The sequence below is a fragment of the Dermacentor variabilis genome, chromosome 3, assembly GCF_050947875.1.
Source record: "Dermacentor variabilis isolate Ectoservices chromosome 3, ASM5094787v1, whole genome shotgun sequence".
In the NCBI taxonomy this organism is placed as follows: Eukaryota; Metazoa; Arthropoda; class Arachnida; order Ixodida; family Ixodidae; genus Dermacentor; species Dermacentor variabilis.
In genome coordinates, this window is record NC_134570.1 from 85435327 (window position 1) to 85463084 (window position 27758).

The 27758-nt window shown below is 44.2% G+C and overlaps 1 protein-coding gene across 1 annotated transcript; it reads left to right on the forward strand.

Annotated features, from left to right (window-relative positions):
• The first annotated feature begins 6037 nt into the window (after nt 1-6037).
• Nucleotides 6038-21668, forward strand: LOC142575992 (complement inhibitor RaCI6-like). Its single transcript, XM_075685857.1, has 3 exons — nt 6038-6300; nt 10477-10579; nt 21360-21668. The coding sequence occupies exons 1-3, from the start codon at nt 6245-6247 to the stop codon at nt 21546-21548; spliced, it is 348 nt and encodes a 115-aa protein (XP_075541972.1). The 5' UTR covers nt 6038-6244; the 3' UTR covers nt 21549-21668.
• The last annotated feature ends 6090 nt before the right edge of the window (nt 21669-27758 follow it).

A 27758-nucleotide genomic window follows, 5' to 3' on the forward strand; every position in this document is an offset into this window, starting at 1 on the left:
AATATGGCATAGGTACTAGGAATAGCAGGGGAGAGTTATTATTATTAGTAAAGTTGGCGGAGCAGAATAATATGCGGATAATTAATACCTTCTTCGGCAAGCAGAATAGCCGAAAGTGGAGGTGGAGGAGCCCGAACGGCAAAACTAGAAATGAAATAGACTTCATACTCTGCGCTAACCCTGGCATCATACAAGATGTGGACGTGCTCAGCAAGGTGCGCTCCAGTGACCATAGGATGGTAAGAACTCGAATTAGCCTACACCTGAGGAAGGAACGGAAGAAACTGGCACATAAGAAGCCGAACAATGAGTTAGCGGTAAGAGAGAAAATAGAGGAATTGCGGATGAAGCTACAGAACAGGTATTCGGCTTTTATTCAGGAAGAGCACCTTAGTGTTGCAGCAATAAACGACAATCTTGTGGGCATCATTAAGGAGGGTGCAATAGAAGTCGGTGGTAACTCCGTTAGACAAGATAACAGTAAGCTATCGCAGGAGACGAAAGATCCGATCAAGAAACGCCAATGTATGAAAGCCTCTAACCCTACAGCTAAAATAGAACTGGCGGAACTTTCGAAGTTAATCAACAAGCGTAACACAGCCGACATAAGGAAGTATATTATGGATAGAATTGAACATGCTCTCAGGAACGGAGGAAGCCTAAAAGCAGTAAAGAAGAAACTAGGAATTGGCAAGAATCAGATGTATGCGTTAAGAGACAAAGCCGGCAATATCGTTACTAATATGGATGAGATAGTTCAAGTGGCTGAGGAGTTCTATAGAGATTTATACAGTACCAGTGGCACCCACGACGATAGTGGAAGAGAGAATAGCCTGGAGGAATTCGAAATCCCACAGGTAACGCCAGAAGAAGTAAAGAAAGCCTTAGGAGCTATGCAAAGGGGGAAGGCAGCTGGGGAGGATCAGGTAACAGCAGATTTTTTGAAGGATGATGGGCAGATGGTTCTAGAGAAACTGGCCACCCTGTATACGCAATGCCTCTTGAGCTCGAGCGTACCGGACTCTTGGAAGAACGCTAACATAATCCTGTTTCAAAAGAAAGGGGACGCCGAAGACTTGACAAATTATAGACGAATCAGCTTACTGTCCGCTGCCTACAAAGCATTTACGAAGGTAATCGCAAGCAGAATCAGGAATACCTTAGACTTATGTCAACCAAAGGACCAGGCAGGATTCCGTAAAGGCTACTCAACATTAGACCATATTCACACTGTCAATCAGGCGATAGAGAAATGTGCGGAATATAACGAACCCTTATATATAGCTTTCATTGATTACGAGAAAGCGTTTAATTGTGTCGAAACCTCAGCAGTCATGACGGCATTACGCTGTCAGGGTGTAGACGAGCCGTATGTAAAAATACTGAAAGATGTCTAGAGCGGTTCCACAGCCACCATAGTCCTCCATAAAGAAAGCAATAAAATCCCAATAAAGAAAGGTGTCAGGCAGGGAGATACGGTCTCTCCAATGTTATTCACAGCGTGTTTACAGGAGGTATTCAGAGACCTGGATTGCGAAGAATTGCGGAGAAAAGTTAATGGAGAATAGCTTAGTAACTTGCGATTCGCTGATGATATTGTCTTGCTTAGTAACTCAGGGGACCAATTGCAATGCATGCTCACTGACCTGGAGAGGCAAAGCAGAAGAGTGGGTCTAAAAATTAATCTTCAGAAAACTAAAGTAATGCTTAACAGTCTTGGAAGAAAACAGCAATTTACAATAGGTAGCGAGCAACTGGAAGTGGTAAGGGAATACATCTACTTAGGGCAGGTAGTGAGGGCGGATCCAAATCATGAGACGGAAATAATCAGAAGAATAAGAATGGGCTGGTGTGCGTTTCGCTAGCATTCTCAGATCATGAGCAGCAGGTTGCCATTATCCCTCAAAAGAAAAGTGTATAATAGCTGTGTCTTACTAGCACTCACCTATGGGGCAGAAACCTGGAGGCTTACGAAAAGGGTTCTACTTAAATTGATGACGATGCAACGAGCTATGGAAAGAAAAATGATCGGTGTAAAACGTTAAGGGATAAGAAAAGAGCAGATTGGGTGATGTAACAAACGTGAGTTGATGACATCTTAGTTGAAATCAAGAAAAAGAAATGGGGGGGGGGCATGGGCAGGACATGTAATGCCGAGGGAAGATAACCGATGGTCCTTAAGGGTTACGGACTGGATTCCAAGAAAAGGGAAGCGTAGCAGGGGGCTGCAGAAAGGCAGGTGGGCGGATGAGATTAAGAAGTTTGCAGGGACAACATGGCCACAATTAGTACATGACCGGGGCTGTCGGAGAAGTATGGGAGAGGCCGTTGCCCTGCAGTGGCCGTAACCAGTCTGATGATGATGATGAGGTGCCAAACCCCTTTCTGATTATGAGGCTCGCCGTAGTGGAGGGCTCCGGAAATTTCGACCACCGGTGGTTTTTTAACGTGCACCTAAATCTAAGTACACGGGTGTTTTGGCGTTTCGCCCCCATCGAAATGCAGCGGCCGTGGTCGGGATTCGATCCCGCGACATTGTGCTCAGCAGCCCAACACCATAGCCACTCAGCATTCATGGCGGGTTTGATGTTAAGCTTTCGTAGAGGTAGTCGAACCACGTTAGTGCATATATATTTAGGAAAAAGCTACACGCTTCTTTTTCTGGTAAACATGCCGCTCATTAAACTTCGCCATGCGTTCGAATTGCTCAAACCAGCCTTCTGCATACTCCTTGAGGTCTCCATAAAAGACCATTGCGTAATGTCATTTGAAAGTGTCACCTGTTTGTTTGAGTAGTTTCCATTCTCTTAAGTGCTGCTGGCGACTGTGAGACTTCGTAGTACGAGACTAAACTTATGGTTAGTCCTAGAAAGTGGTGGCTGGCTTGGTGTATAGGAATTCGCAAGTGCGCAAGTGATAATGTGCTGACACACGGAGTCCCCTACATCTACACAAAGTTCATACTATCGTCACGAAGTAGAACTAGAAACATTGGGCAGGACATTATACTTCAACAAAGACCTAAGGTGAATATTACGTCAGCGTGAGCTGTTAAAATACTATAGTGAACAATTTGTGTAGTACTGTTTTTTTGATCACCTATGAAGGTCGACGGCACAGGGGGCGTAAACAGGAAGGGCCGACCTGAACACAATGCCAACCAGCCAACTGCGTTCATAATACCGGATGTGCAGTAATCATTTTGCCGCTTAGGACAACACGGATCCTGGCCACACACGGCTCACATAAATGCCGGTGCCCATCATTCTCCCAGTTATGCAAGGTAGAACAGTGGAAGGTCTTAACTTCCTGCTTTCATGTGCGGGCAGCTGCAGATGTATGGTATCTCACATGCTGGAATATGCGCAGGAAGCCTCCAAGGAGCACATACCTCCTGCAACTTCTCCGCGAGCGAGCGAGATCCGTGCCTGGTAGACATGACTGCCAGTAGTACGGGGACTGAGCGATCCACTCTGAATGCTAACTATTGCCTTCGAGGAACATATTTCCCATATTGTCAGTGCCGCGTCACTTGTAACATGCATTTGCCGCCTTAATCCTCGAGCATGGCACAAATATTTCTAACATTTCTAGATGAAGTTTGAGATAAAACAATCTTTTCAATAGCCTGTATAGGACGACAGGTCTCTTTGGCAGACTTTGCTAAAAAAAAAAGTCGAGGACGGTGCCGGGGGGGGGGGCGAAAATAAGCTGGAGCTTGCAGCGCGAAACCGCAGTAAAATGTGAAATGCTTAGCATTGTCAGTTCAAAGAGGCGATCATTTGTGCGCATGGGCAGTCGTAACCAGAAGTATTGTGCTTTGCCAAATTATTTCAATTTACTTTATTACGGGAATATGTGGGAAACCATTTCGTTTATCAGTCAACAAAAGTGAGACGCCCCCCCCCCCCTCTATGCTTACTGACGTTTCCTTTTTACGAGGAGATTTTCAGAAGCGAAGGTAAATCATAAAGGGCTTCCCGAATTGCCTCTGTAGCTGTTGGCAACGTCACGCCACGACTTCACCCCACCCCAAATTGTGTCCCTTGCTTGGAGTGCCGCTGGTGCCTATGGATACAGGGCTTCAGTTTTCTATATTGCTTTGAGCAGAAAACCAGTCAACTCACAACGGCTATACCTTGGTTTATGTCTGCTGCGCTTCACTTCAAAATGTGATATAGAATCGATCCCAAATACCACGAGATCAATGAGCGGAAGAGGAATCTAGCTTACACAGGAACGATTGGAGGCCAAGTTCTGTTACTACGTTGTGCCGTATGTACAACAAAAAGCTGACGAAGTGTCATCATAGCAGTGCCCGAAAGGAAGGTTGAGAAAATGCAGCGACAATCTGCTTTTAAACATTATGCAATTCTTAAATCGACTTCGAATACATGTTCCTTATACGCTATGGCTGGAACAGTAGCAAGCCGTATCTCTCTCTCTCTCTCTCTTTTGCGCCAACTGTTTGGAGCTCGAATCTGCTATATTTGACCACCCTGCCTGCACGTCGTTCTTTTAATGCTCGTATGACGATGGCTGTTATCGTAAATCACCAAGTATTCTTTTATTGCGCGGTCATTAGACCATCTTGTGAACCCCACATTCACCTTTGGCATAGGATGAAGGAAACGAAGCCTTTGCACATCGAGACCACAACTTTCGTCAGTCTACGGACATTGAAGTCCCGCGCGGCACATTGTACGTCAAACCACGAGGTAGGACAGGAGAGTGCGTCTCTCATTTTCGTCATGAGACAGTATAGATCCGCACCGAATGCCGATGCAACACCCATATATATATATATACCCGATCTAAATAGTCCGCGCACGTATATTGCTTAAGCACACTGACGTACTAATAGAATAGTACATGTTATTGGGCCGTTTTATTACACGTATTAATTAAAATCACATGCCAATACAAGTTCCCAACATTTTCGAGAGGCTCTTTTTAACATGATCAATTATTTTCCAGACTATTTCTTGTTTTCTGTGCTTCCGGGCTGCGGTCGATGTTCCTGTTCACTTAAAGTTCGCATATTTGATATTCACATTTAAATTATTATTGACTGCTGTAACTTTATTTAACCTTTAGGCTAAGTTTCGACGCCTTGCCATTTAGCCGCCACGTGTTTGTAATATTCTTATCGCGAAAAGAACTTTCCTACATTTGAAAGCTAAGCGTGACTTCTGCAGCTGGTATTTCTTTTAAAATATAGTTAGCAAAGTACTAACCACGGCTCGCTCCGATTTATTACCAGAAGGTCGCCATTTAGGCTTGGTGAGCCGGAGCTATGACCCTTGAGTGATGGTACTCATGAAAAAAGGACGTCCAGGCTGGGCCATAGATAATATGGAAACGCCGACATCGGCACTTCCGTGTGTATCCTTAATGTCACGAAAGCAAATTCCTTCGTGGGCTTCATAAAATTAACAACACGAGACGCGATGTGAAACCATCTTAATCTGGCGTCCATAAGCGAATTCATTTGCCAGTAGAGTAAGAAATCTTCACAACTGTATTTTTTATACATTTCTAACCGTTTTATCGAAAAGATATGCAATCGTTGGCAAGTTGACTACTGAGATAACAGTGGTGTTTAATATGCACATTGCTAGGTGCAGTGAATATGTCTTTGTAACAAAATGTATTCTCATGGTCCCCTTTTTCAAATTGTGTCGGCCACAGCTGCAAGTTAAAGTTCATACTCGGCTAAGTGCATAGAACGCTGTACATGGTATAGTATAGTATAGCCTACTGCAGCAAGAAGCTAATGTAATCAATTTTGCTTCTGGAGTCCACAAGAAGTGAGTGTACACGTAGCATTAAAATAAACCAACAGAAGAAATAGACGGAATGTTTAGACCTTTCAGTGCAATGATATTCAGTTTTTTTTTGCTACCAACTTCTAGCGGCGCTTCGCTTCTCTGTCTCGCTCTGTTGACAATTCGATGAACTTGTGTTGAAGTTTGAACCTTCATCCTAGTACATTGACGTCACCTATTAAGTTTGACATTCGTCAGAATCCTCCGCACTAGATGGAAGCTTATGTTTGATTTTCTATGATCCTGTTGAGCAGCAGAAGGCGGAAATAATTATATTCTTGAAAGAATTCCACTGCTCAAAATAGTGCGCCGTCAAGTTGTGGGTGATGCTTCCGTATGTTCAAGGTATAAAAGGATGAAAACTCTTGCTGCCTAACGCTTCGCTGCTCGAAAGAAATCTACGGTCCAAAGCTGCCATGACTGCAATCAAAGGCCTTGTATTTGTATTGCTCATCGTCTCAGCCCTGTTGATGTAAGTAGCGTACAAAGTGCTTCTGTCTGGCCAGAGAAAGTGCTATTGACTTATTGTAAGTTCAAGAACCGAGATATGAATCTCGCATTCTTTGCTCACTCAGTTTCTTCATTGAACACCAAATCGTACTTAACAACCTTTTACGATTCCAAGAAGAACAACATTCTACTTTCAATCTGATGTTACTACTATAGCTATTATCAAAATATTATGAAGCCTTTGCTCCCCTTTTTTCCTTGTGAGGTTTTCACATTACCAGCAAAAGCAGGATGCCTGCATATGTCACTATGAATACAATCATATCAGTAAATTGAATTCCAAGAATTTTAAATAAATAAAGTGTTGTACCATGCTAGAACAATTGCACCGGGCAATTCAGTTTTAATGTTTTATTTATGATAACTCATCTGTAATATTGCACTGTAAGATACTATTTTACGCTGTCGATAGACGTCTCAGGACAAAAGCAAATTACCTTCAATTAAAGTTATGACCGTTGGTGCTTTATCTCTCAGAGCGTCTTCTGAAGAGTGAACACACCGAATGGACATTAAATTAGATATTTGTGCTACAAAGGATAATACAACGCCATGGTTACATGCATTTTCAGTACATTGAATATTTCATTTTTTCACCCCAGCCCCATATACATATTTATAATAATACTGATCAACAGATATAATATTTAAAATGTATCTCTTGAGTGTATTCGTTATTGGCTGCGAGATCGAGCATAGTCGTCGCTTTGTGGGCGCTGGCTGAAACAAAAATAGTGGGGATTGCGGCGGGCGTCATCTACTAAGCACTAGTTGTTTACCTGTGCGTGTATGGTGTCAATAGCTTTAAAGGCTGCTCCTTCCAGGGACGTTGCACATTCATAAATGCTGCTATACATTTTCTTACGGTGTTCAAAAGCTTGAAGTATTGCGGCGTTATCTTAACTTTGGGCTATATTAAGACGCCAGTGTCTAGCGCGCGAGGTTTGATTGTCGCGCCCTCTGGTCGCCACAATCATGTCAATTTTATTATGGCTTCTTGTTTCGAGAACACCACAAAAGAGCATTTTACGTCGCTTTAAATGAATGAAGTGGTAGAAGCGAGACGTGAATACCGCGCGTTAGTGATTCGTCACGGTATGTTCATCACCCCCGAAAACTCTGCGATAGCACGAAGCATCAGCGGGGTGGTGCGAGCATCGCTCAGCAGTAGAAAAACCAGTCGGTGATGTGCGCTCATATTATATCGCAACAACCACTTTTTATTACGATAATTGCATTATTATGATAATTGCGATAATCACATTAGTCTCGCTTATTGGTTAGGCGACCAAAAATGGTAGTTTTATATGTGCTGGTTCTGGTGCCACTACAGTAAATTAATTTCAGTGTTAATTTTGTCTAACAGTTCAGTTTTGCTCCTTTGTACTTTGATAAGCTGCTACTAAATGAAAGCTAAAATCTATGATTATACGATGATATGTGTGACACGGCAGTTTCTAGACGAAGGACATCATAACACTGAGCTAAAAGTTGTCATGATAATTTCCTTTCCCTCTGTATACTGGTGTTCTTAGCCTGGTGCAAGACAGCGGTCACTATTAGGCGAAATAAAACTACCTAATGATTTTAGCTCGTTAAATAATTTAGCTCCAGAAATTGCTGCCGCGCGCGAAATGGTTCAACGGCGATAAAAATAATCTCGTCTGACGCAACCTGATAATCTTATACTAACGTGCTGGAACTGAGAATTAGTGCTCCTTTTCTATCACTTGGGAGAAGCGTAGTTCCCCTGATGGTGTTTTAAGTCTGGCTGTTGACTGGCGTGAGACTGGCCACAGCACAGCTCAGTTGCGCAGATGGCCGCGCGCCGTTCACCACAACGCCCCGACCATCGTGAGTCCCTAAACTCCTCAGGGCATAGAACGTGACGCAGCTTTGCGGAAGGCTTCATCGCCACGGTTTCCTTGTTGCCTATTATCACTTGGGTATAGCTGAGGTGAATAACAAACATCTTGAGTTAAGACACCTCGTCCCCCTTCCCGACGGAGCCCGCCGTTGTCGTAGCTCACTGCGAACAGCGCCTTTAGGGTACCACCTCTCACTTTAAAGCTGCTACGAAAGTGCCAGCGAGCGACAAGCGCTCAGCTTGTGTGATGCGCGCCAGTTAAGGGCCTGAGCCCCAAGCAGAAATTAGAGTCAACGCCCCCATAAGGTCTATTGTGTCAATGGCAAGCACGTATTTGAGATAATCGCCACGTGTATTCATTGTATAGAATAGGTGGGTGAGAGCACATGCGCGCGCGCGTGCTACGTTTACGCCAAAGTTTCGGGAATGAAATTGGCGTATTTAGAACGTTTCATAAACCGCTTCATGAAGATTTTGTTGCACATAGAATTCAAGGTGCGTATTGGATCTGCATAATATTATTCGGTGTTGGGTGGATGAAATCACGAAGGACACCAGATATTTTGATGGCGATGTTTTGCACCTTGAGCTGCCGTTCACAATTACAACATCGACGCCTGCAAGTTAAAATTAAATAACAGTCAACGAGCTAGAAGAGCGGTCTGCACGCGCTGTGGTTACTTAGTGGCTATGATGAGCTGCTAAGCACGAGGTCGTGGGATCCAATCCCCGCCACGGCAGCCCCATTTCGATGGGGGCGAAATGCGGAAGCTCCATTGTGCTTAGATTTAGGTGCAGCATAAAGAACCACTAGTCGTGCAAATTATTCCGACGTGCCCCACTACGGTATGCCTCATAATCAAATCGTAGTTTGGGCACGTACAACCCCATAATTTAAATATAATAAGAGCGGTTAGCATCATTAAATCACGACAGTCACAAACCCCGTGCATGGTGGCACAATATATGCTTCTCACGTCGTCCGAAAGCTCGACTAAATATTATTTTCATACGTATTTTACCAGTACAATTTTCGTTGTGCTTCCTGCTTTTTTAGGCACAACTTTTCCTTTAAATAAAGAATTTACTTTTTATTAGCCACTTATTCTATGCAATGAAAGCAATTACGCCAATTAGCCATATTTGCCGACCGATCGCCACTTCAGCCGTCTTGTATAGCATTTTGGACAAATTTCGCAATAATCGAAAAGCCGAACATTTTGCTTTGGGCTGGTGCGCCATACCACGCGAGCTTCAATATGCATTGCTCTGGCGAGCAGAGCGAGCGTTCCCAGTGAGCGGCCCTGTGCCGCGCGATAAAAGACGGAAGTTCAATTGCAGTATTCATTGATGGGTGTTGGAGTACGGACGTGCCAATTTGAGTGTTTGCGCCAAGTTAAAGAAAGGCGAAAAATTCCAGGCGAAAAATTAATCCTGGTGCGGACAAATTTTTCAAACACTATGCCCCCACCGCGGGTGGCAGCGCTGAGTTCCACCATTTTGACAATTCGGCATTTACAGTCAGATGTACGCAACAAATATTCAATACTTTTGCAAGCAAATGATACTTCAGTTCAGCGTCAATGACGTGAGTAACGCGCCGAAGCTGTATATGGCTGGCCAGTTCGTCCGTCCATCTCTCGCCTGTACACCGGCCCAACCCCATGCACATGCGCGAAAAAAAGAAGGAGAAGAGCGGTGCGCGATTGGCTGCGCCAGTATTGACGTTGTTGCTCTCCGTTGTAGTCGAGCGCGCGTGCAGCAGTTTGTCTCCGGCTTCGAAATGGTTAAGCCACGCGTCACACATACTGGTGAAGAGCAGGCAGATTTTGGTCAGCAACGCCGGGAGCAGAACCGGGAACGAGATCGCCTACATCATGCCGATGATGCAGCTTGGGAACAAGGGCAGGCTCGTGCAGCGGAGCGCAAACACCAGCTGCGTACTGAGGATCTGGCACCCTTCCAAGCCGTGGTTTAATAAGCCACCGGGATTAATCCAGTGGCAAACCCCGGGGCCGCACGTTTGTGCTTTGGTGGTTAACAATTTGTATGGAGTGCTTGGAGAGTGACTTTTTCAATGCACTCAACACTGTTCAGTGAGCTCACTGACTACAAAATGCTGTCTGCAATACCTCGTCGCATAGTTAAAGTTGCTTCAAATCACCCAGTTTTAAGTTGCTTTAGCCAGACATATTAGGTTGTCACAAAAAAAAAATCGCCGCATATGTCTCTTAAACTTATTCAGAAAAATCTACGATTTTTTGATTTCAGAAATGGGTGCTGCAGCTATCGCAACTATTTACAGGATTACATGGATTACAAAGATGAGAACATGACTACTACCGTCAATACGGAATACCAGTGCAAAAATGCGGTAAGACACGACAGCCATACCACAGAAGTCACGTATGCTCGATATTGAATTGCGGTGCGACAAACATATTATGAAAACAGTCAGCAAAAATGCAAACAGTATACCGTAGATTGCGATACAAATTGAATATCTACCGATTTTATACTTAACAGAGGCTAGAATTTGTTGCTGAAGCTCATGCGACAGACATAAAAAATGACAGTTAAAGATATGCATTATATATAGTATTTTTACCAAAACTAAGTTAAGGCCACATTTACTGTTGGTATTTCAATAATACAATAACTAGACTTGTGGTTATTAAACAATTATTATATGCAACAAAGAAATACACCAAAGCGACATAAGAAGAAACACCAACAAATAAAGTTATTGCAAGCAAAAAAGAAAGAAAAGATACTAATCATTATGATTAATTATTATTAGCGAATGCACAAATTTCATGTGTTTTTACAGTTTTATCACCTGGTCGTATGACTTCATATACATATACAGCATGCCTGCATGCATCGCGTTTTACATTTGTACTGGGAGGAAATATATCTAATGAACAAGGTTGTTCCCGCCTGTTTTCTGTGTACCATCGCTTACACAAACCTGGAAGAGTGCTCTAAATTATCATGTCTTACATTGTTTCTCATACATGAAGTTTGTAATTTCTTTACACCGGTCGATGCGCAAGTTCACAGTAGTGTCAACTAGTAAAAATACCTCTGATAGATTGCAGAGGCGTGACTGCGAGGATTCAGAAAGTTGGTCCTTCAAATATGCCTGGTTGTTCTCAAATATTGTTACGCGAACGAAGGATTAACAACTGGAGACTATTTACAAAGTATATTTACCAAGGATAATACAGCGCTGGCCAGTTCAGTTGACAGCACGAGAACCAGGAAGCGTTCATCGTCTTTGTCGGGGCGCCCGCGTGCATCGTCCTCAAGAAACATGCAATATGTATGTATCATTATTAAGGGTCATATATTCGCGAGATGGTTCATTGCTTATGTAATAAGAGTAAAGGCCGCAGTAACGTTCAAAGGTACTCCTCTCATAGTTAGCTCAATGCTTAAGCGCATTATTGCGCATGTTGTTAATACTGACTCAAATGAGTGATTTGGCATTAAGCAAGAGCATGGCAGAGAAATTGCAGGAATCTTGTTTAAAAACTTGACGGGCGAAACCTGCAAACTCCTTCTTCCACTTGTTTGTGACCAAATAAGGAAGGCTTACTTTTTGGCTCCGCACCTGCCGGTGTTGTGCCACCCGTGTGACTTATTTTGTAGGTGTAGGTATGCCACCTTTTGCTTCATCTTATCTTTGTTCTTCGCTGCGTATTTGCGGATTTACAACTCAAGTATTATTCTGTCAATAAGGGTGCACGACCAATGCAATATTTCAACGTGAGCACGAATTTCCATCAGTTTTTTAACGAGAAAAAAGGGGCTTAACTGAGGGGCCCCATTTTTGTTAGTCATATTATGAGAACCCAACAAACACTGACACCAAAGACAACATAGGGGAAATTACTTAAGTGGATGAAAAACAACTTGCCGCAGGTGGAAACCGAACCCAGAAACTTGGCATGCGAAGGTTGTAGATTCGGTTCCCACCTGCGGCAAGTTGTTTTTTCATCCACTTTAATTTCCATTAATTTATCGTTTCTTTATTTTCAATCAGTTTTTTGTAAGTCGAAGCAAAATATCAGAAGTTCAGGCACAATGTCCATGCCATCGCAGCACAACTTTCAGCCAAATATGGTATATTTTTCAATATTCTTTAAGCATTCGCCGTAGGTAGTTTTGAGCATAGTAAAAACAAAAGATTCATTGCACTGTACAAAAAAAACGCACATAGAAGCCGCTATTTCTTGCTTTCATGGCTGTTGATTAGCGCACACAAAAGATAGCCGCCGATTCTGACAACCATGTGGTAAAAGGATGAAATTTTGGCGCCACTTCTACTGTTCGTAATTCTGGAAGGAATGTATCTTGAATTTCGCTACTGTTCTTAGCGACTGCATAAACACTAGATGCAGATCTGTAATGGTATCTCGGACCGGTCGCCTCCATCCTCTGAATCTGGCATCAAACTGTTATATTCCTTTCAATCTAGTAGCCTTCACTCATACCTTGCACTTGAGATGAAGCATTCCCACCGAACTAAGAGTGGACCAGAACCTGCGTTCCTCGAACTCAGAAGCAGAGGACAAGCACGCAAGCCGAAAGTGTGACTCGCTCTCTGTAGAGAAAATTCCAGAGGTGGGACCACGTGACTACAGCAAACGCCCGATTTCTGTTAGCCAAAGATCCAGGCGCTGTCGGGAAAACACGGCTGACGCACTGTTGGGATCAGCATTCTTTTAGATGCCAGCTTGTGGCAGCCTAAATTACGGCGAACAATTGCCATTTTGGCTTCACTGGTTTGGGATGACATAGTGGGAAAGGTTCTCAGTGTCGATGACTGCTGCAACGATAGTACTTGGAGTGCCTGAGAGCATTTGACGCAGGAGAAGAGCGATCAAAACGAGACAGCCGAATGTAACGCACAAGCCATCTTCCAACCACTAGAAGACGAAGCTGCTTGCTCAAGCGGTTTAAAGCTCTCCCAAACGACCAAGTGAAGATTGCCCAAGAAAAGAACATGTTGTGTTTCATACGTAAAGTACAGCACTGAGTAAGCCAGATAGACTTTTTGCAGTGGCTGCGCTCCCACCTAGAAATATTACGATGTATTTTCGACCCCCATTCTTCGAAACTGTTATTTATATAGGTTCAGTATTGAATGAAACAATTTTTAATCCTTAGAAACAAGCAGATGGTGGAATTCGCAACTAAATGAACTTCAGGGGGCTCTGTGAGGTCTGGCAACAAGGAAGAGACGTTTAGAGTATTGGTGGAAAGAAAGCAGGGAACGGACTGATTACGACTGGATGTATTGCATACATAGCGAGTGGTAAAATGTAGATATATCAGTATAAGATAAACATGCAAAAGCTCGACCAAGGCCCCTTGACATCGACACTGATGCTGAGTCCTTGGCATTGCCCATCAAAACAGCGCAATCTCCTGGATTTCTTGTTGTATATATTGAGCCAATTGGTTTGCTATCTCAACTGTGACTCACGCATATCGTCTCATCAAGACTGTCTTTTAGTTTTATTTTACATTTACCGTCTTCATGCGTCGCATCGGACACTTACCCTACTACTGATAACATCATACGATCTGCATTATTTATTTATCTTTTTTCTCCTGCCCACCTATTTCTAGGTCTTTTCTTCTCCATCGTCCCATTCCATAAAGAATAGCATGTAGACGAAAATACGGTCGCTAAACACTCTGCATCTCCAAGAAACAGCTTTCTCACTCCTGATTATGGACGTACACAAGCATGCTAGAAGGAGAAGCATTGAAAGCATACCTGAGTAGGTCAAGCAAGCTAATTGACAATTTGTTCACGGCCCGTTTCAAAGGCGATGCCAATAAATCATCATCATCAACGTCATCATCATCATCATCATTATCATAATCAGAATGTGCATTATGGTGTATGCACCGAGGTCTCCGCATTCCTGCTACCGCTCTGGTTGATTATTTTTATGCAGTGCGATGTCGGTTTGCGATGTTTTGTGGAAGAAAAGCGGGCAGTTGAGGCCTAGAAGATCATTTTAGGCGCATACGAGGCGTACATTGCGTAATAAGATTTAAGGGGTTGCGCTGTAGATGCCAACATCCGCCCGACAGCGGAGCCCCATAACATGTTGGTGAAAATCATCGATCTATTCCGGGACCTATTGGTTGTGCAGGTGAAGTAGTCGTGTGCTGGAGAATTGCCGGAACAATGTAAGCCCGTTTATGCTGTTTTCATTCACTGGTAAAGTTTGGATATAGTCCCGCGTTTGGAGCTTATGAGGCAGTGGCTGGCGAAGTCGGATACTTCACGCCGTCGACGCCAGGATTGTCGATAATTGGACTCCTGTACAATTCGGCACGTTGAACGTGTCCCGTAGCAGCGCGGCAATCACCTCGATCAGTTACTGCCGCTGTGCATTGGCTTAAGTGCGCGGCGATCGAACGCTTTTTTTTCATTTGTTCGCTTTCTTCAGACTAAAGACGGAGCGAATTTTAAACCGAGCTTTGCACTTGATCACGAGACCTATAGAATCAGCATGTGGGACGAGGCTATGGCGAAGCATTCTCGCTACTTTCGGTTACTAAAACTTACGTATTTATTTTACGTTCAAGATATGCGCAAGTTGACTGCTGCTTTGTTTAGCTGTAGCAATAGCAGTAGGTTTCCTACTTAGTGGTTTATGTCGTACAGAACAGCGACGAGAAAAAAGGAACCGAAACAAATTCTTAAAAACATATTTGCACACCTTGTGCAGGTTCGCCTTGTGGTGCATGACCTGATCGTAACTGATTATTCCCGACTTTCTTCGTATCAGCGCCTACGGCTGCTGTCGGAACTACGGAAAAATAAAATTCTGTTTCTGTGGAAATTCATGTTAACCTATCTGTAACGGGAATCTGAAGTAATTTTTCATGTTGCTCTAAGGTTGAGAGATCCTGCATTTTTGCTGGCCAGAAATGTGTTCGCTTCTGAACTGACGATTTATTGCAGATGGTGATATGAGATGTAATTGCTTCGATAGTTACACCTTTTGACATGAGCTCCTACTAACTTGGACTCGGACTCGGATTCGGGTAACGTTTCCGTGTCGCAAAGAAGTCGTACTGCTGTGCCACGTCATAGATAATTTTCAAGCTGGCACGTACATGTTGTGCTTGACGACAACAATTCATCGACGTCACTCAGGACCACCTAAAACTATTCCGAGATTCGCCGATCAAACGAAAGCGGTGGCTCCACGTAACGCCCCGCATCATGGGCGCTATAACGTAAAACTATTCCAAACGTTTCTATTCCAATTCTGCTATCAGCCCTCCACGATTGGTCAAAAATTTTTTTCGACCCCCCCCACTTCACCTGTCTGTCACGCAACGTCACGAAAACCGCGATAGCTCCCCATATGATATGATATGTACACACTGATTATGCATGATTTGAAAGAAAAAAGAAAAGCGGTTATTCCTCATTCGACCCATTTTCGCCATTAGCACTCGGCTATTGGTAAAAAGTTTTCGGGCTGCACCCACTTCACCTGCCTGTCACGCGACGTCACAAAACCGCACAAGCTCACCGCGTCAAAGTGACGTGTACGCGATAAAGATACATTAATATGCCGAACAAAACTGAATTTTCTTCGGAATAGCCGCAGGATGCCCCGTTCCGAAAGGAATAGAAGATGGCTACCGCCGATCGCTGAGATGCTGGCTACTCGCACCTGCCGGAGAGCATGGGTGTATTTGCGTATAATAAAACTTCTTGCGTGGCCATGTAACGTTTTCAAGCACTTTCGGCACGTTTACCACCTCATTCTGCCAACTCTTCGTTGCTGAGGGTCAGCTTTAGCGTCATTCTTAAGCTTCCGTTGCATGCCGCCGCGATTTTCGACCAGCCACCACGAGCTAAGTAAGGGAAAGCAGACCAATCGCAAACGCCGGCACCACCCTCTTCACCTGGTTATCGATTTTCAGTGCACTGGCTCTGCCCCAGCGGATCCCTCTCCACTTCAGCGTTCTCCTTGCCTCTTGTCAGCCAATTGGATACGACAAGCCGCTCAGTGTAGGCAAGGAGGAAAGAACTTTATTGGGTCCTGAGGAACCCCTTCCCACCAACTCTTGGTTTAGTGGTCGGCAGGGGTCGCGGGCCGCACCCACGTTGGGACGGGAAGCCCGTGAGCCTCCGCCCTTTCGTGAGCCCTCTGGACGGCCCGGAGCTGGGCCTGGTGTTCGCAATGTTATTCGTTTTTCAAGTGAACAAAAGTGACCTCCTATGGATGAGGAGAGTGTTTGATTGGTCTGTACAGACAACCCTATGGGTAACCGCCCGGTGCTTGCGTCGGTGGTTACGCAAATTTGACGTCAGGAAATTGGAATAGAAACATATTGGAATAGTTTTACGTTATAGGGCCCATATCTGATGTAACATAGTGGCATAATGAAAGATTGAGTGCCGTGGACAGCGTAATGAAAAACGCCACAAGAACATCGGAAGCCTCAAGCACAATGATCAGACAAATTCATGTACTATACACAATTGCTATGGCGGCTGAATGATGGCAGCAGCGTAATTCCTTCTAGTAATTGTAGGATACTCTACGACGGATACGGTGGCAAATACGCCGTTTTAGATCACTGCTTCTCGTAATTTTTTTTTGAGTTTTTGATCTGCAAGCCCGTCGCGGCAGTCTCGCGCGTATGCTCGCGATGGCAAATGGCGTTGGCTCGTAACAAATAATGTACGGAACTCGCGGAGTGATGAAATTTTGTGACCGCGTTCCACCTGATGCCTTGGAGGCTCCTTTCATCGAAGCAGGTGTTGTGTACCCATAAAACAAATGCACGTATGACTGAGCGCCCACGTTGAGTCCTATTTTTTACCAAGCTCAAACAAATTTCCCCGCCACATTACCATACTGCCATTTTGCGTGTCCATGATACCTCCATAGAAATGCAATATTCTATGCAGTGCTCATTGTGCACCGCGCGTGTATTATACAGAAGACGACAGTGTTAACTGTAACAAGAAGTCCAATATAGGATAACATTCCGGTATTCAAATGCCACTTTGATAGAATCAGGTCCCTATTGGTGTTAATGGCAGAGATTTCTTGACCTTAGTTATCTTGCGCTAGCGTGTACTCGGCAACGTCATATGCCATTCATATGTTAGAATTTCTTTTATTATACGGCGCAATTGAATTGCATTTTAAACATCTTGTGCTTAATTATGGATCTTCATGTATAAAGACACGCACAAAAGCGCACACAATTCATAAATCTATAAATAAATTTGGGCTCACCGAAACACAAGTTCAAGTGTAATTTATTACAGGCAGCAAACTGATTCCAGAGTATGAGGTCGCTTTATGAGGCACACAACAATAACCATAGTAGTATAGCACTACGTAAACGAAAAGTTCAGGCGTCAGCAAGAACAGCTGTACCTTTTTTGGAGACGGTGCAAGAACGATACGGCGATTATGAGACATATTCTACTACTATGAATACGGCACGACAAAATTTGTCACACACATAAGACCGAATTCTTCGAGGAGCAAATAAAGAAATACAATTCTTTAATGTGAAGTTTTCTTTGCGTCTTCCCTTGGGTTCTGAGTCTGCCTCTCGCTTGCTAAACTGCTCTAATCATGAAGAGCGTAATCAAAGGGCGGGACTTTGTGGGCCGGCGCTAACATTAGTGAACGACGTATCTTCTCGTGAAGTTTACAATCTGGGGCCCTATAACGTAAACCTATTCCAATGTGTTTTTATTCCAATCTCCTGACGTCAAATTTGTGCAACCGCCGACGCAAGCATCGAGTGGTCACGCTGGTCTCTGAACAGACCAATCAAACGCTCTCCTCGTTCATAGGAGGCCAGTTTTGTTTGCTTGAAAAACGAACAACATGGCGTACACTGAGTGGCTTGTCTTATGTAATTGGCTCACAAGAGGCGAGGAGCACGCTCAAGTGGAGAGGGATTCAATAGGGCCGAGCCACTGCACCGAAAATCGATAACCGGATGAAGAGGGTGGTGCCGGCATCTGCGATTTGTCCGCTTTGCCTTACTTAGCTTGCGGTGGCTCGTCAACAATCGCGGCGGCATGCAAAGGAAGCATAAGAATGGCGTTAAAACGGATCCTCAGCAAAAGAGAGTAGGCAGAAAGAGGTCGTAAACGGGCCGAAAATGCTCGAAAATGTTACACGGCCACGTAGAAAGTTTTATTACACGCAACGAAAACCATGCTCTTCGACAGGTGCGAGTAGCCAGTGCCTGAGCGATCGGCGGCAGCCACCTTTTATTCCTTTCGGAAAGGGGCAGCCTGCGGCTATTCAGAAGAAAATTCAGTTTTGTTCGGCATATTAATGCATCTTGATCGCGTACACGTTTCTTTGACGCGGTGGGTTTTTGCGGTTTTGTGACGTCGCGTGAGAGTCAGGTGAAGTTAGCGCAGCCCGAATACTTTTAACCAATGGCCGAGGGCTAATGGCGAAGAGGCGTCGAATCAGAAATAAATATTTTTCTTTTGCTCGGTCAAATTATGCATAATCCATGTGTACACGTTATATCAGATGGGGAGCTATCGCGGTTTTCTTGACGTCGCGTAAAAGACATGTCAAAGGGGGTAGTCCAAAAAGTTTTGGACCAATCGCGGAAGGCTGATTGCAAAATTGGAATAGAAATGTTTTGGAATAGTTTTGCGTTATAGCGCCCCTGGTCTATGACGAGAGCCGTTTCTGGAGGCAGTGCAATCAAACGCGTGCGTGGTGCAATGCTCACAATTCTATCGCATTGCAGTCGCTTGCGTATAGCGTGCGAACGTGGCTTTTTTGATGTTTGTTTTCCTTTTCTAGTAGTTTGTCTTAGCTGATTAGCAGAGTAGACAGACCGAGGGATTTCTCACTCAGCTGTCGCACTCTCGAAGGATTTAAAACAAAAACAGCTTTCGTTTTGGCTTACAGTGGTTTGAGGAAGAAGGGCTTGCATAGGAGCACCGGTTTACACGTCGCAAAATGTTATCTGTGTAGGTAGGCGCTACCTCTAAATTAAATTATGGGGTTTTACGTGCCAAAACCACTTTCTGATTATGAGGCACGCCGTAGTGGAGGACTCCGGAAATTTTCACCACCTGGGGTTCCTTAACGGGCACCTAAATTTAAACACACGAGTGTTCATTTTCGCAGTTCGCCTCCATCGAAACGCGGTCGCCGTGGCCGGGATTCGATCCCGCGACCTCGCGCGCAGCAGCCCAACACCATAGCCACTGAGCAACCGCGGCCTGTAGGCGCTATCTCTAAGGAAAATAAGTTACAACACCTTGACTAAAAGGTGATGTCATTGCAGTGGGCGTACACGCATTAAACGTCAACCGTTGTTTGGCACTTCTCTGCAGTGTGGAATACATCTGCTTCGCGAGACCAAAAATGCCTCTGTATTTAGATTCTCTTAGACCCCATTGCTGGTATGGATATAGAAGTATGTGAAGTCATTACGATCATTCTCTTCGTTTTACGTATAATAAAAAAGATAACTTGACTCAGTGTCATGCATTGCTTTAGCAGAAAAATTGTCGCGACACACACGGCTTCAACGCTCATCTAAATAAATAAACGTGTTATTTTGTTATTATGAAATTACCTAACTCTAATACATTTACGATTCACACACTTTTACAAAAGTGAGCATCGCGGAGAGCATTTGAGCAATCCCACAGAGGTGTGGCTCTGCATAATAGGAGTTATCCAAACGTGATATGCGCGTTTTCAGTGTCTTGAAAACTTAATAAAACAACAATATTAGGTTCACAACTTATGTGTAAAATGTTAGTAGTGTTGTGCAGGTAGACTTTGAAGTATAGGGCCCTCAAGGGGTTAAAAGATATTGCTAAAATGTTGTTGCCTTTTTGCAGGCCTTCATAAATTAAACAAATGCTTACAAACGTTTTCCACTACCCCCGCAACAAGTGAAGCAGGGCTAGCTACAAACATTGCAAATCCCTACTGCATACTCGTTTTCTTCCTTTTTTCATGCGTATGTTGAGATTCGTCGTAGGCTTGCCTGATCTCCTTATAATCTCAACCAGGCACCTTCTTTATAATATTTTGAGAGGATAAGGGCACGCGATGGGTGTTGTATAGGCGAAGTTTAAAGATAGACGTTCATTACAGTCCGAGCAAAACTATAGCTTGAAAGCACGCCAGAACAAAACAAGTCTGGCTTAACAACGAAGCATAATTTCGCCCTCAGTTTAAGCGAACCATAAATCCCATAGACATTGAATTTTGCGAAAATGATAGGAACAGTTTGGCTTATATACATGACAGAAAACTAGGTCTGAATTTTTAAAGTCTGGACTTTTAAAGCGTTTCTATTATATATAACTATCGCTTGAACCATGAATGAAAGTTAGCGTGGCGGGAGAATACCGGAACGACAAGAGGGCTTCCTAGTCGACATCGCGCCAAGAGCGGCTGCGTATCAGTGTATTTCGCCATTTATTCCGGTGTCATTACGTCGCACGCAGGTGATGCCCGAAATCAGAAATTAGTTGAAGAACCTCCTCATTTTCCCGGAATTTTTGGAATGGCGATCAGGGGAAGGGAATTGCTCTGTTACGATTGTTCCCGGCAGGGTATCAAACCACATGCAAAAAACGTGTGGCACATATATAATCGACGGCCCGTTAATGACGGGATGATGACGATGATTCTGCACTTTGCATCGTTAGACCTGCTAACATTAGTGACGAGGAGGGTTGCACATCTATGATCTTGCCAAAGGAGTCGGTGGCATTCCGACCTTATCGCATATTTAGCGGTAGTAACTACACAATAATATTGAGCTATTTCGTCCACCCAACCTGTCTTGGAATGCGTTACTTCATCCTATTTTTTTGGAAAAATGGGTCCTAGAACTTACAAAGATATCTACCGTAAAAATTATGCAAAAGAAATTGAAATACGAGGCTGAATATTTGAATGCCGCAAACGCCAAATTTGAGCACGTTCAATGAAGTGAAAGAGAAAATAACTTGCATAGACAAATTCTTGCGCTGTTGTGTAGGTGGATAACATTCATATCACCACGTTCTTTTAAGTGCTGCTCATAATTTTCCCCACGGTGATAAACTTTTCAAATCTCATTCGTTAATTTAGACATGCCACCGTAGACTCAACCACCTCGGTGTACGAGAGACAAGCGGTTGCCCGGATGGCTGTTTATGTGTCATCAGAGCACCCAACCATGTCGACAACGCAAACGGGACTTGCTATGAACTAATGCCCACCACGACCACCAAGACCGCCACAACAAGCGGAACCTCCTCGTTGGAGGACCAAGAATAATGCCGGTGAAAGCAATGTGATGACGACCAACGAACTATGTTTATAACGAAATAAGCATAGAGAAAGGCGCTTCATTTGTTTGGAATGGAATAAAAATCTTATAAGCAGCATTTTTCCTTATTTATGGAGTATACTCTACGTTGACTGTGCATTCGGTTGTCCCCGTTGTTAAACACGGCGTTTTTATACCTGGACAACTACCTTGCACTTTTTTTGCTCTTTACTGGACAGTATAGAAATTGGTGAGAGAAAATTGCACAAACAGGCCTGGAGTGCGGCCTGATCCCGGTGACCAGAACCGGTAACGCACTCTCTCACCAGAGCAGGATTGGCCACCCTGGTGCAGTACTTGGCCACAACCTCCTATATGAATACAACAATCAAACCCCGGCCCTCAGTCCCCAGCAGCCGCGAAGCAACTGACCACGGCGGCGGTCAGATCTGTAACGCTGCAGAGGGTGCTAAGAATACCTGGCTCCGGACAGGCCGCCATTGGAATCTGAACCTGGCAACGTTTAACGTTAGAACGCTATCTAGTGAGGCGAGTCTAGCAGTGTTATTGGAGGAATTAGAGGGTAGTAAATGGGATATAATAGGACTCAGTGAGGTTAGGAGGACAAAAGAAGCATATACACTGCTAAAAAGCGGGCATGTACTGTGTTACAGGGGCTTAGCGGAGAGACGAGAACTAGGAGTCGGATTCCTGATTAATAAGGAAATAGCTGGTAACATACAGGAATTCTATAGCATTAACGAGAGGGTGGCAGGTCTTGTTGTGAAACTTAATAAGAGGTACAAATTGAAGGTGGTACAAGTCTATGCCCCTACGTGCAGTCATGATGACCAGGAAGTCGAAAGCTTTTATGAAGACGTGGAATCGGCGATGGGTAAAGTCAAAACAAAATACACTATCCTGATGGGCGACTTCAATGCCAGGGTAGGCAAGAAGCAGGCTGGAGACAAGTCAGTGGGGGAATATGGCATAGGCTCTAGGAATAGCAGAGGAGAATTATTAGTAGAGTTTGCAGAACAGAATAATATGCGGATAATGAACACCTTTTTCCGCAAGCGGGTTAGTCGAAAGTGGACGTGGAGGAGCAGACTAGAAATGAAATCGACTTCATACTCTGCGCGAACCCTGGCATCATACAAGATGTAGACGTACTCGGCAAGGTACGCTGCAGTGACCATAGGATGGTAAGAACTCGAATTAGCCTAGACTTGAGGAGAGAACGGAAGAAACTGGTACACAAGAAGCCAATCAATGAGTTAGCGGTAAGAGGGAAAATAGAGGAATTCCGGATCAAGCTACAGAGCAGGTATTCGGCTTTAACTCAGGAAGAGGACCTTAGTGTTGAAGCAATGAACGACTATCTCATGGGAACCATTAAGGAGTGCGCAATAGAAGTCGGTGGTAACTCCGTTAGACAGGAAACCAGTAAGCTATCGCAGGAGACGAAAGATCTGATCAAGAAACGCCAATGTATGAAAGCCTCTAACCCTACAGCTAGAATAGAACTGGCAGAACTTTCTAAGTTAATCAACAAGCGTAAGACAGCGGACATCAGGAACTATAATATGTATAGAATTGAACAGGCTCTCAGGAACGGAGGAAGCCTAAAAACAGTGAAGAAGAAACTAGGAATAGGCAAGAATCAGATGTGTGCGTTAAGAGACAAAGCCGGCAATATCGTTACTAATATGGATGAGATAGTTCAAGTGGCTGAGGAGTTCTATAGAGATTTATACAGTACCAGTGGCACCCACGACGATAGTGGAAGAGAGAATAGCCTAGAGGAATTCGAAATCCCACAGGTAACGCCAGAAGAAGTAAAGAAAGCCTTAGGAGCTATGCAAAGGGGGAAGGCAGCTGGGGAGGATCAGGTAACAGCAGATTTGTTGAAGGATGGTGGTCAGATTGTTCTAGAGAAACTGGCCACCCTGTATACGCAATGCCTCATAACCTCGAGCGTACCGGAATCTTGGAAGAACGCTAACATAATCCTAATCCATAAGAAAGGGGACGCCAAAGACTTGAAAAATTATAGACCGATCAGCTTACTGTCCGTTGCCTACAAAGTATTTACTAAGGTAATCGCAAATAGAATCAGGAACACCTTAGACTTCTGTCAACCAAAGGACCAGGCAGGATTCCGTAAAGGCTACTCAACAATAGACCATATTCGCACTATCAATCAAGTGATAGAGAAATGTGCAGAATATAACCAACCGTTATATATAGCTTTCATTGATTACGAGAAAGCGTTTGATTCAGTCGAAACCTCAGCAGTCATGGAGGCATTACGAATCAGGGTGTAGATGAGCCATATGTAAAGATACTGGAAGATATCTATAGCGGCTCCACAGCCACCGTAGTCCTCCACAAAGAAAGCAACAAAATCCCTATAAAGAAAGGCGTCAGACAGGGAGATACGATATCTCCAATGCTATTCACAGCATGTTTACAGGAGGTATTCAGAGGCCTGGAGTGGGAAGAATTGGGGATAAAAGTTGATGGAGAATACCTTAGCAACTTGCGATTCGCTGATGATATTGCCTTGCTTAGTAACTCAGGAGACCAATTGCAATGCATGCTCACTGACCTGGAGAGGCAAAGCAGAAGGGTGGGTCTGAAAATTAATCTGCAGAAAACTAAAGTAATGTTTAACAGGCTCGGAAGAGAACAGCAGTTTACGATAGGTAGCGAAGCACTGGAAGGAGTAAGGGACTACATCTACTTAGGGCAGGTAGTGACCACGGATCCGGATCATGAGACTGAAATAACCAGAAGAATAAGAATGGGCTGGGGTGCATTTGGCAGGCATTCTCAAATCATGAACATCAGGATGCCACTATCCCTCATAAGGAAACTGTATAACAGCTGTGTGTTACCAGTACTCACATATGGGGCAGAAACCTGGAGACTTACGAAAAGGGTTCTGCTGAAATTGAGGACGACGCAACGAGCTATGGAAAGAAGAATGATGGGTGTGACATTAAGGGATAAGAAAAGAGCAGATTGGGTGAGGCAACAAACGCGGGTAAACGACATCTTAGTTGAAATCAAGAAAAAGAAATGGGCATGGGCCGGACATGTAATGAGGAGGGAAGATAACCGATGGTCACTAAGGGTTACGGACTGGATTCCAAGGGAAGGGATGCGTAGCAGGGGGCGGCAGAAAGTTAGGTGGGCGGATGACATTAAGACGTTTGCAGGGACAACATGGCCACAATTAGTACATGACCGGGGTAGTTGGAGAAGTATGGGAGAGGCCTTTGCCCTGCAGTGGGCGTAACTAGGCTGATGATGATGATGATGATGATGATGATGATGATGATGATGATGATGATGATGATGATAGAAATTGAAGTGAGGTCTTATAACCACATGACATGCACAGAATGATATCAAGCCAACGACCGGAATACATTGGCTTTCTTCGCGAGTGTGTGCGGCTCTTGGAGTCCGAGGATTGCATAGAAGCGTGTAATAAAGCAGAAGAAAGAAGAGGGAGCCACAAACGCGACCTCAAATGCAACACCTGTAAATTTGTTGTGCAAACCTCGCGGCTTCGTACCGATTGACACCTATACTGCTTTTCATACACAACAGGCAACGCTACGAAGGCTAGAGATACTTCTTTCACTTACCACATTCTCGACCAAACTATGGTGGATCAGATACAAAAGAAAGAGACAGACATAAGTCGTGCAATTCGCTGTAAAACGAAGTGCCATGCATTTACATCGCTAAATATTACTACTTATTACATGAACCGCGTCCGAGGTGCGAACCTATTTAAAAATAAATGAGCGAAGGGACATTTTTCAGCGGCCATGGCACATTGGTTGCTCCCGCGACACAAATAAATAGTAGTACGCCAGGCAGTCGAAGCACGCAGGCACACTAATACGTACTTCTATGACTCAAAATTTCGTCAACGAGTTGTAGATCTAATATCACCATCATCATCATCAGCTGCAGCAGCAGCAGCAGTAGCAGCAGCCTATTTTATGCCCACTGCAGGATGAATGCCTCTCCCTGCGACTTCCAATTGCCCCTGTCATGCGCCAACCGATTTCAACTAACGCCCTCGAATTTCCAAATCTCATCATCATCAGCCTAGTTACGCCCACTGCAGGGCAAAGGCCTCTCCCATACTTCTCCAACTACCCCGGTCATGTACTAATTGTGGCCATGTTGTCCCTGCAAACGTCCTAATGTCATCCGCCCACCTAACTTTCTGCCGCCCCCTGCTACGCATCCCTTCCCTTGGAATCCAGTCCGTAACCCTTAGTGACCATCGGTTATCTTCCCTCCTCATTACATGCCCGGCCTATGCCCATTTCTTTTTCTTGATTTCAACTAAGATGTCGTTTACCCGCGTTTGTTGCCTCACCCAATCTGCTCTTTTCTTATCCCTTAACGTCACACCCATCATTCTTCTTTCCATAGCTCGTTGCGTCGTCCTCAATTTCAGCAGAACCCTTTTCGTAAGTCTCCAGGTTTCTGCCCCATATGTGAGTACTGGTAACACACAGCTGTTATACACTTTCCTTTTGAGGGATAGTGGCAACCTGCTGTTCATGATTTGAGAATGCCTCCCAAACGCACCCCAGCCCATTCTTATTCTTCTGGTTATTTCAGTCTCATGATCCGGATCCGTGGTCACTACCTGCCCTAAGTAGATGTAGTCCCTTACCCCTTCCAGTGCTTCGCTACCTATCGTAAACTGCTGTTCTCTTCCGAGCCTGTTAAACATTACTTTAGTTTTCTGCAGATTAATTTTCAGACCCACCCTTCTGCTTTGCCTCTCCAGGTCAGTGAGCATGCATTGCAATTGGTCTCCTGAGTTACTAAGCAAGGCAATATCATCAGTGAATCGCAAGTTGCTAAGGTATTCTCCATCAACTTTTATCCCCAATTCTTCCCACTCCAGGCCTCTGAATACCTCCTGTAAACATGCTGTGAATAGCATTGGAGATATCGTATCTCCCTGTCTGACGCCTATCTCCCTGTCTGACGCCTGTCTGACGCCTTTCTCATTGCCCCTCTAATCTTCCGCCATCCTCGACTGCGCTTTATTTATTTTTTTTATTTATTTATTAAGGAACCCACAGCGCCAAAGCATTACAGTGGGGGGGGGGGGGGGGGGAGGGGCACAAGAAGAAATACATACGACACCTCTGCTCCTGTACAGTGTTAAAAGTGATAACAAAAGAGGAAAAACGAAAAAAAAGGCAATGCCCTTAGCAATGCACATCTACAATCTACAACATCAAAAAGAAAGCATCATTTAATTCAACCCTCACAACATCACTCGGCAGTCTATTCCATTCCCTAATGGTTTTAGGAAATAAAGACATTCTAAACAATTCAGTTTTTGACGCAATTTCACGGACCTTAAAATCATGGTCAACACGATCGGATCTATAAAAAGGCTCTCGCACAAACTTTTCGCGATCATCCCGAACAGCTGAATAATAAATAGCATGGAAAAACTTCAGCCTCAACTTCTTACGGCGCATGTCTAGTAATTCCCAGTTGAGTGCTTCCTTCGTACGCGATTCACTGTATTGAGCCCCGCGTATGCCAGATACGAAACGAGCGGCAATGTTCTGCACCCACTCAAGCTTATCTTTATCGCTACGAGTATGCGGGTCCCAAACCGTACACGCGTATTCCAGAATTGACCTCACATAAGTCTTGTACAAGATGTCCCGACATGACTGTGGAAAAGTGTTTGCATTTCGGCGAAGAAATCCCAGGATTTTGCATCCTTTAGCAGTGACATAATCGACTTCACGGCGCCAATTCAACTCTCGACTTGACGGCGCCCTTCTCTTGCTTCCCATTCTATAATTCTTATGGTCCAAAGGTTATCTAACCCGCGTATTACATGACCTGCCCAGGTCGATTTTTTCTCTTAATGTCAATTCGAATATCGGCTATACCAGTTTGGTGTCTGATCCAAAGCGGTCTCTTTCTGTCTCTTAACGTTATGCCTAGCATTCTTCGTTCCATTGCTCTTTGCGCGGTCCTTAACTTGTTCTCAGGCTTCTTTGTCAGTCTCGAAAAATCTGTGCCATATGTCTAAAATTCAAACCTTCCTTTTCAATGAAAACAGTAAGCTTTCAGTTAAGAGCAGACCGTATCTGCCGTATACGGCCTAACCCAATTTTATTCTTCTATGAATTTAATTCTCATGA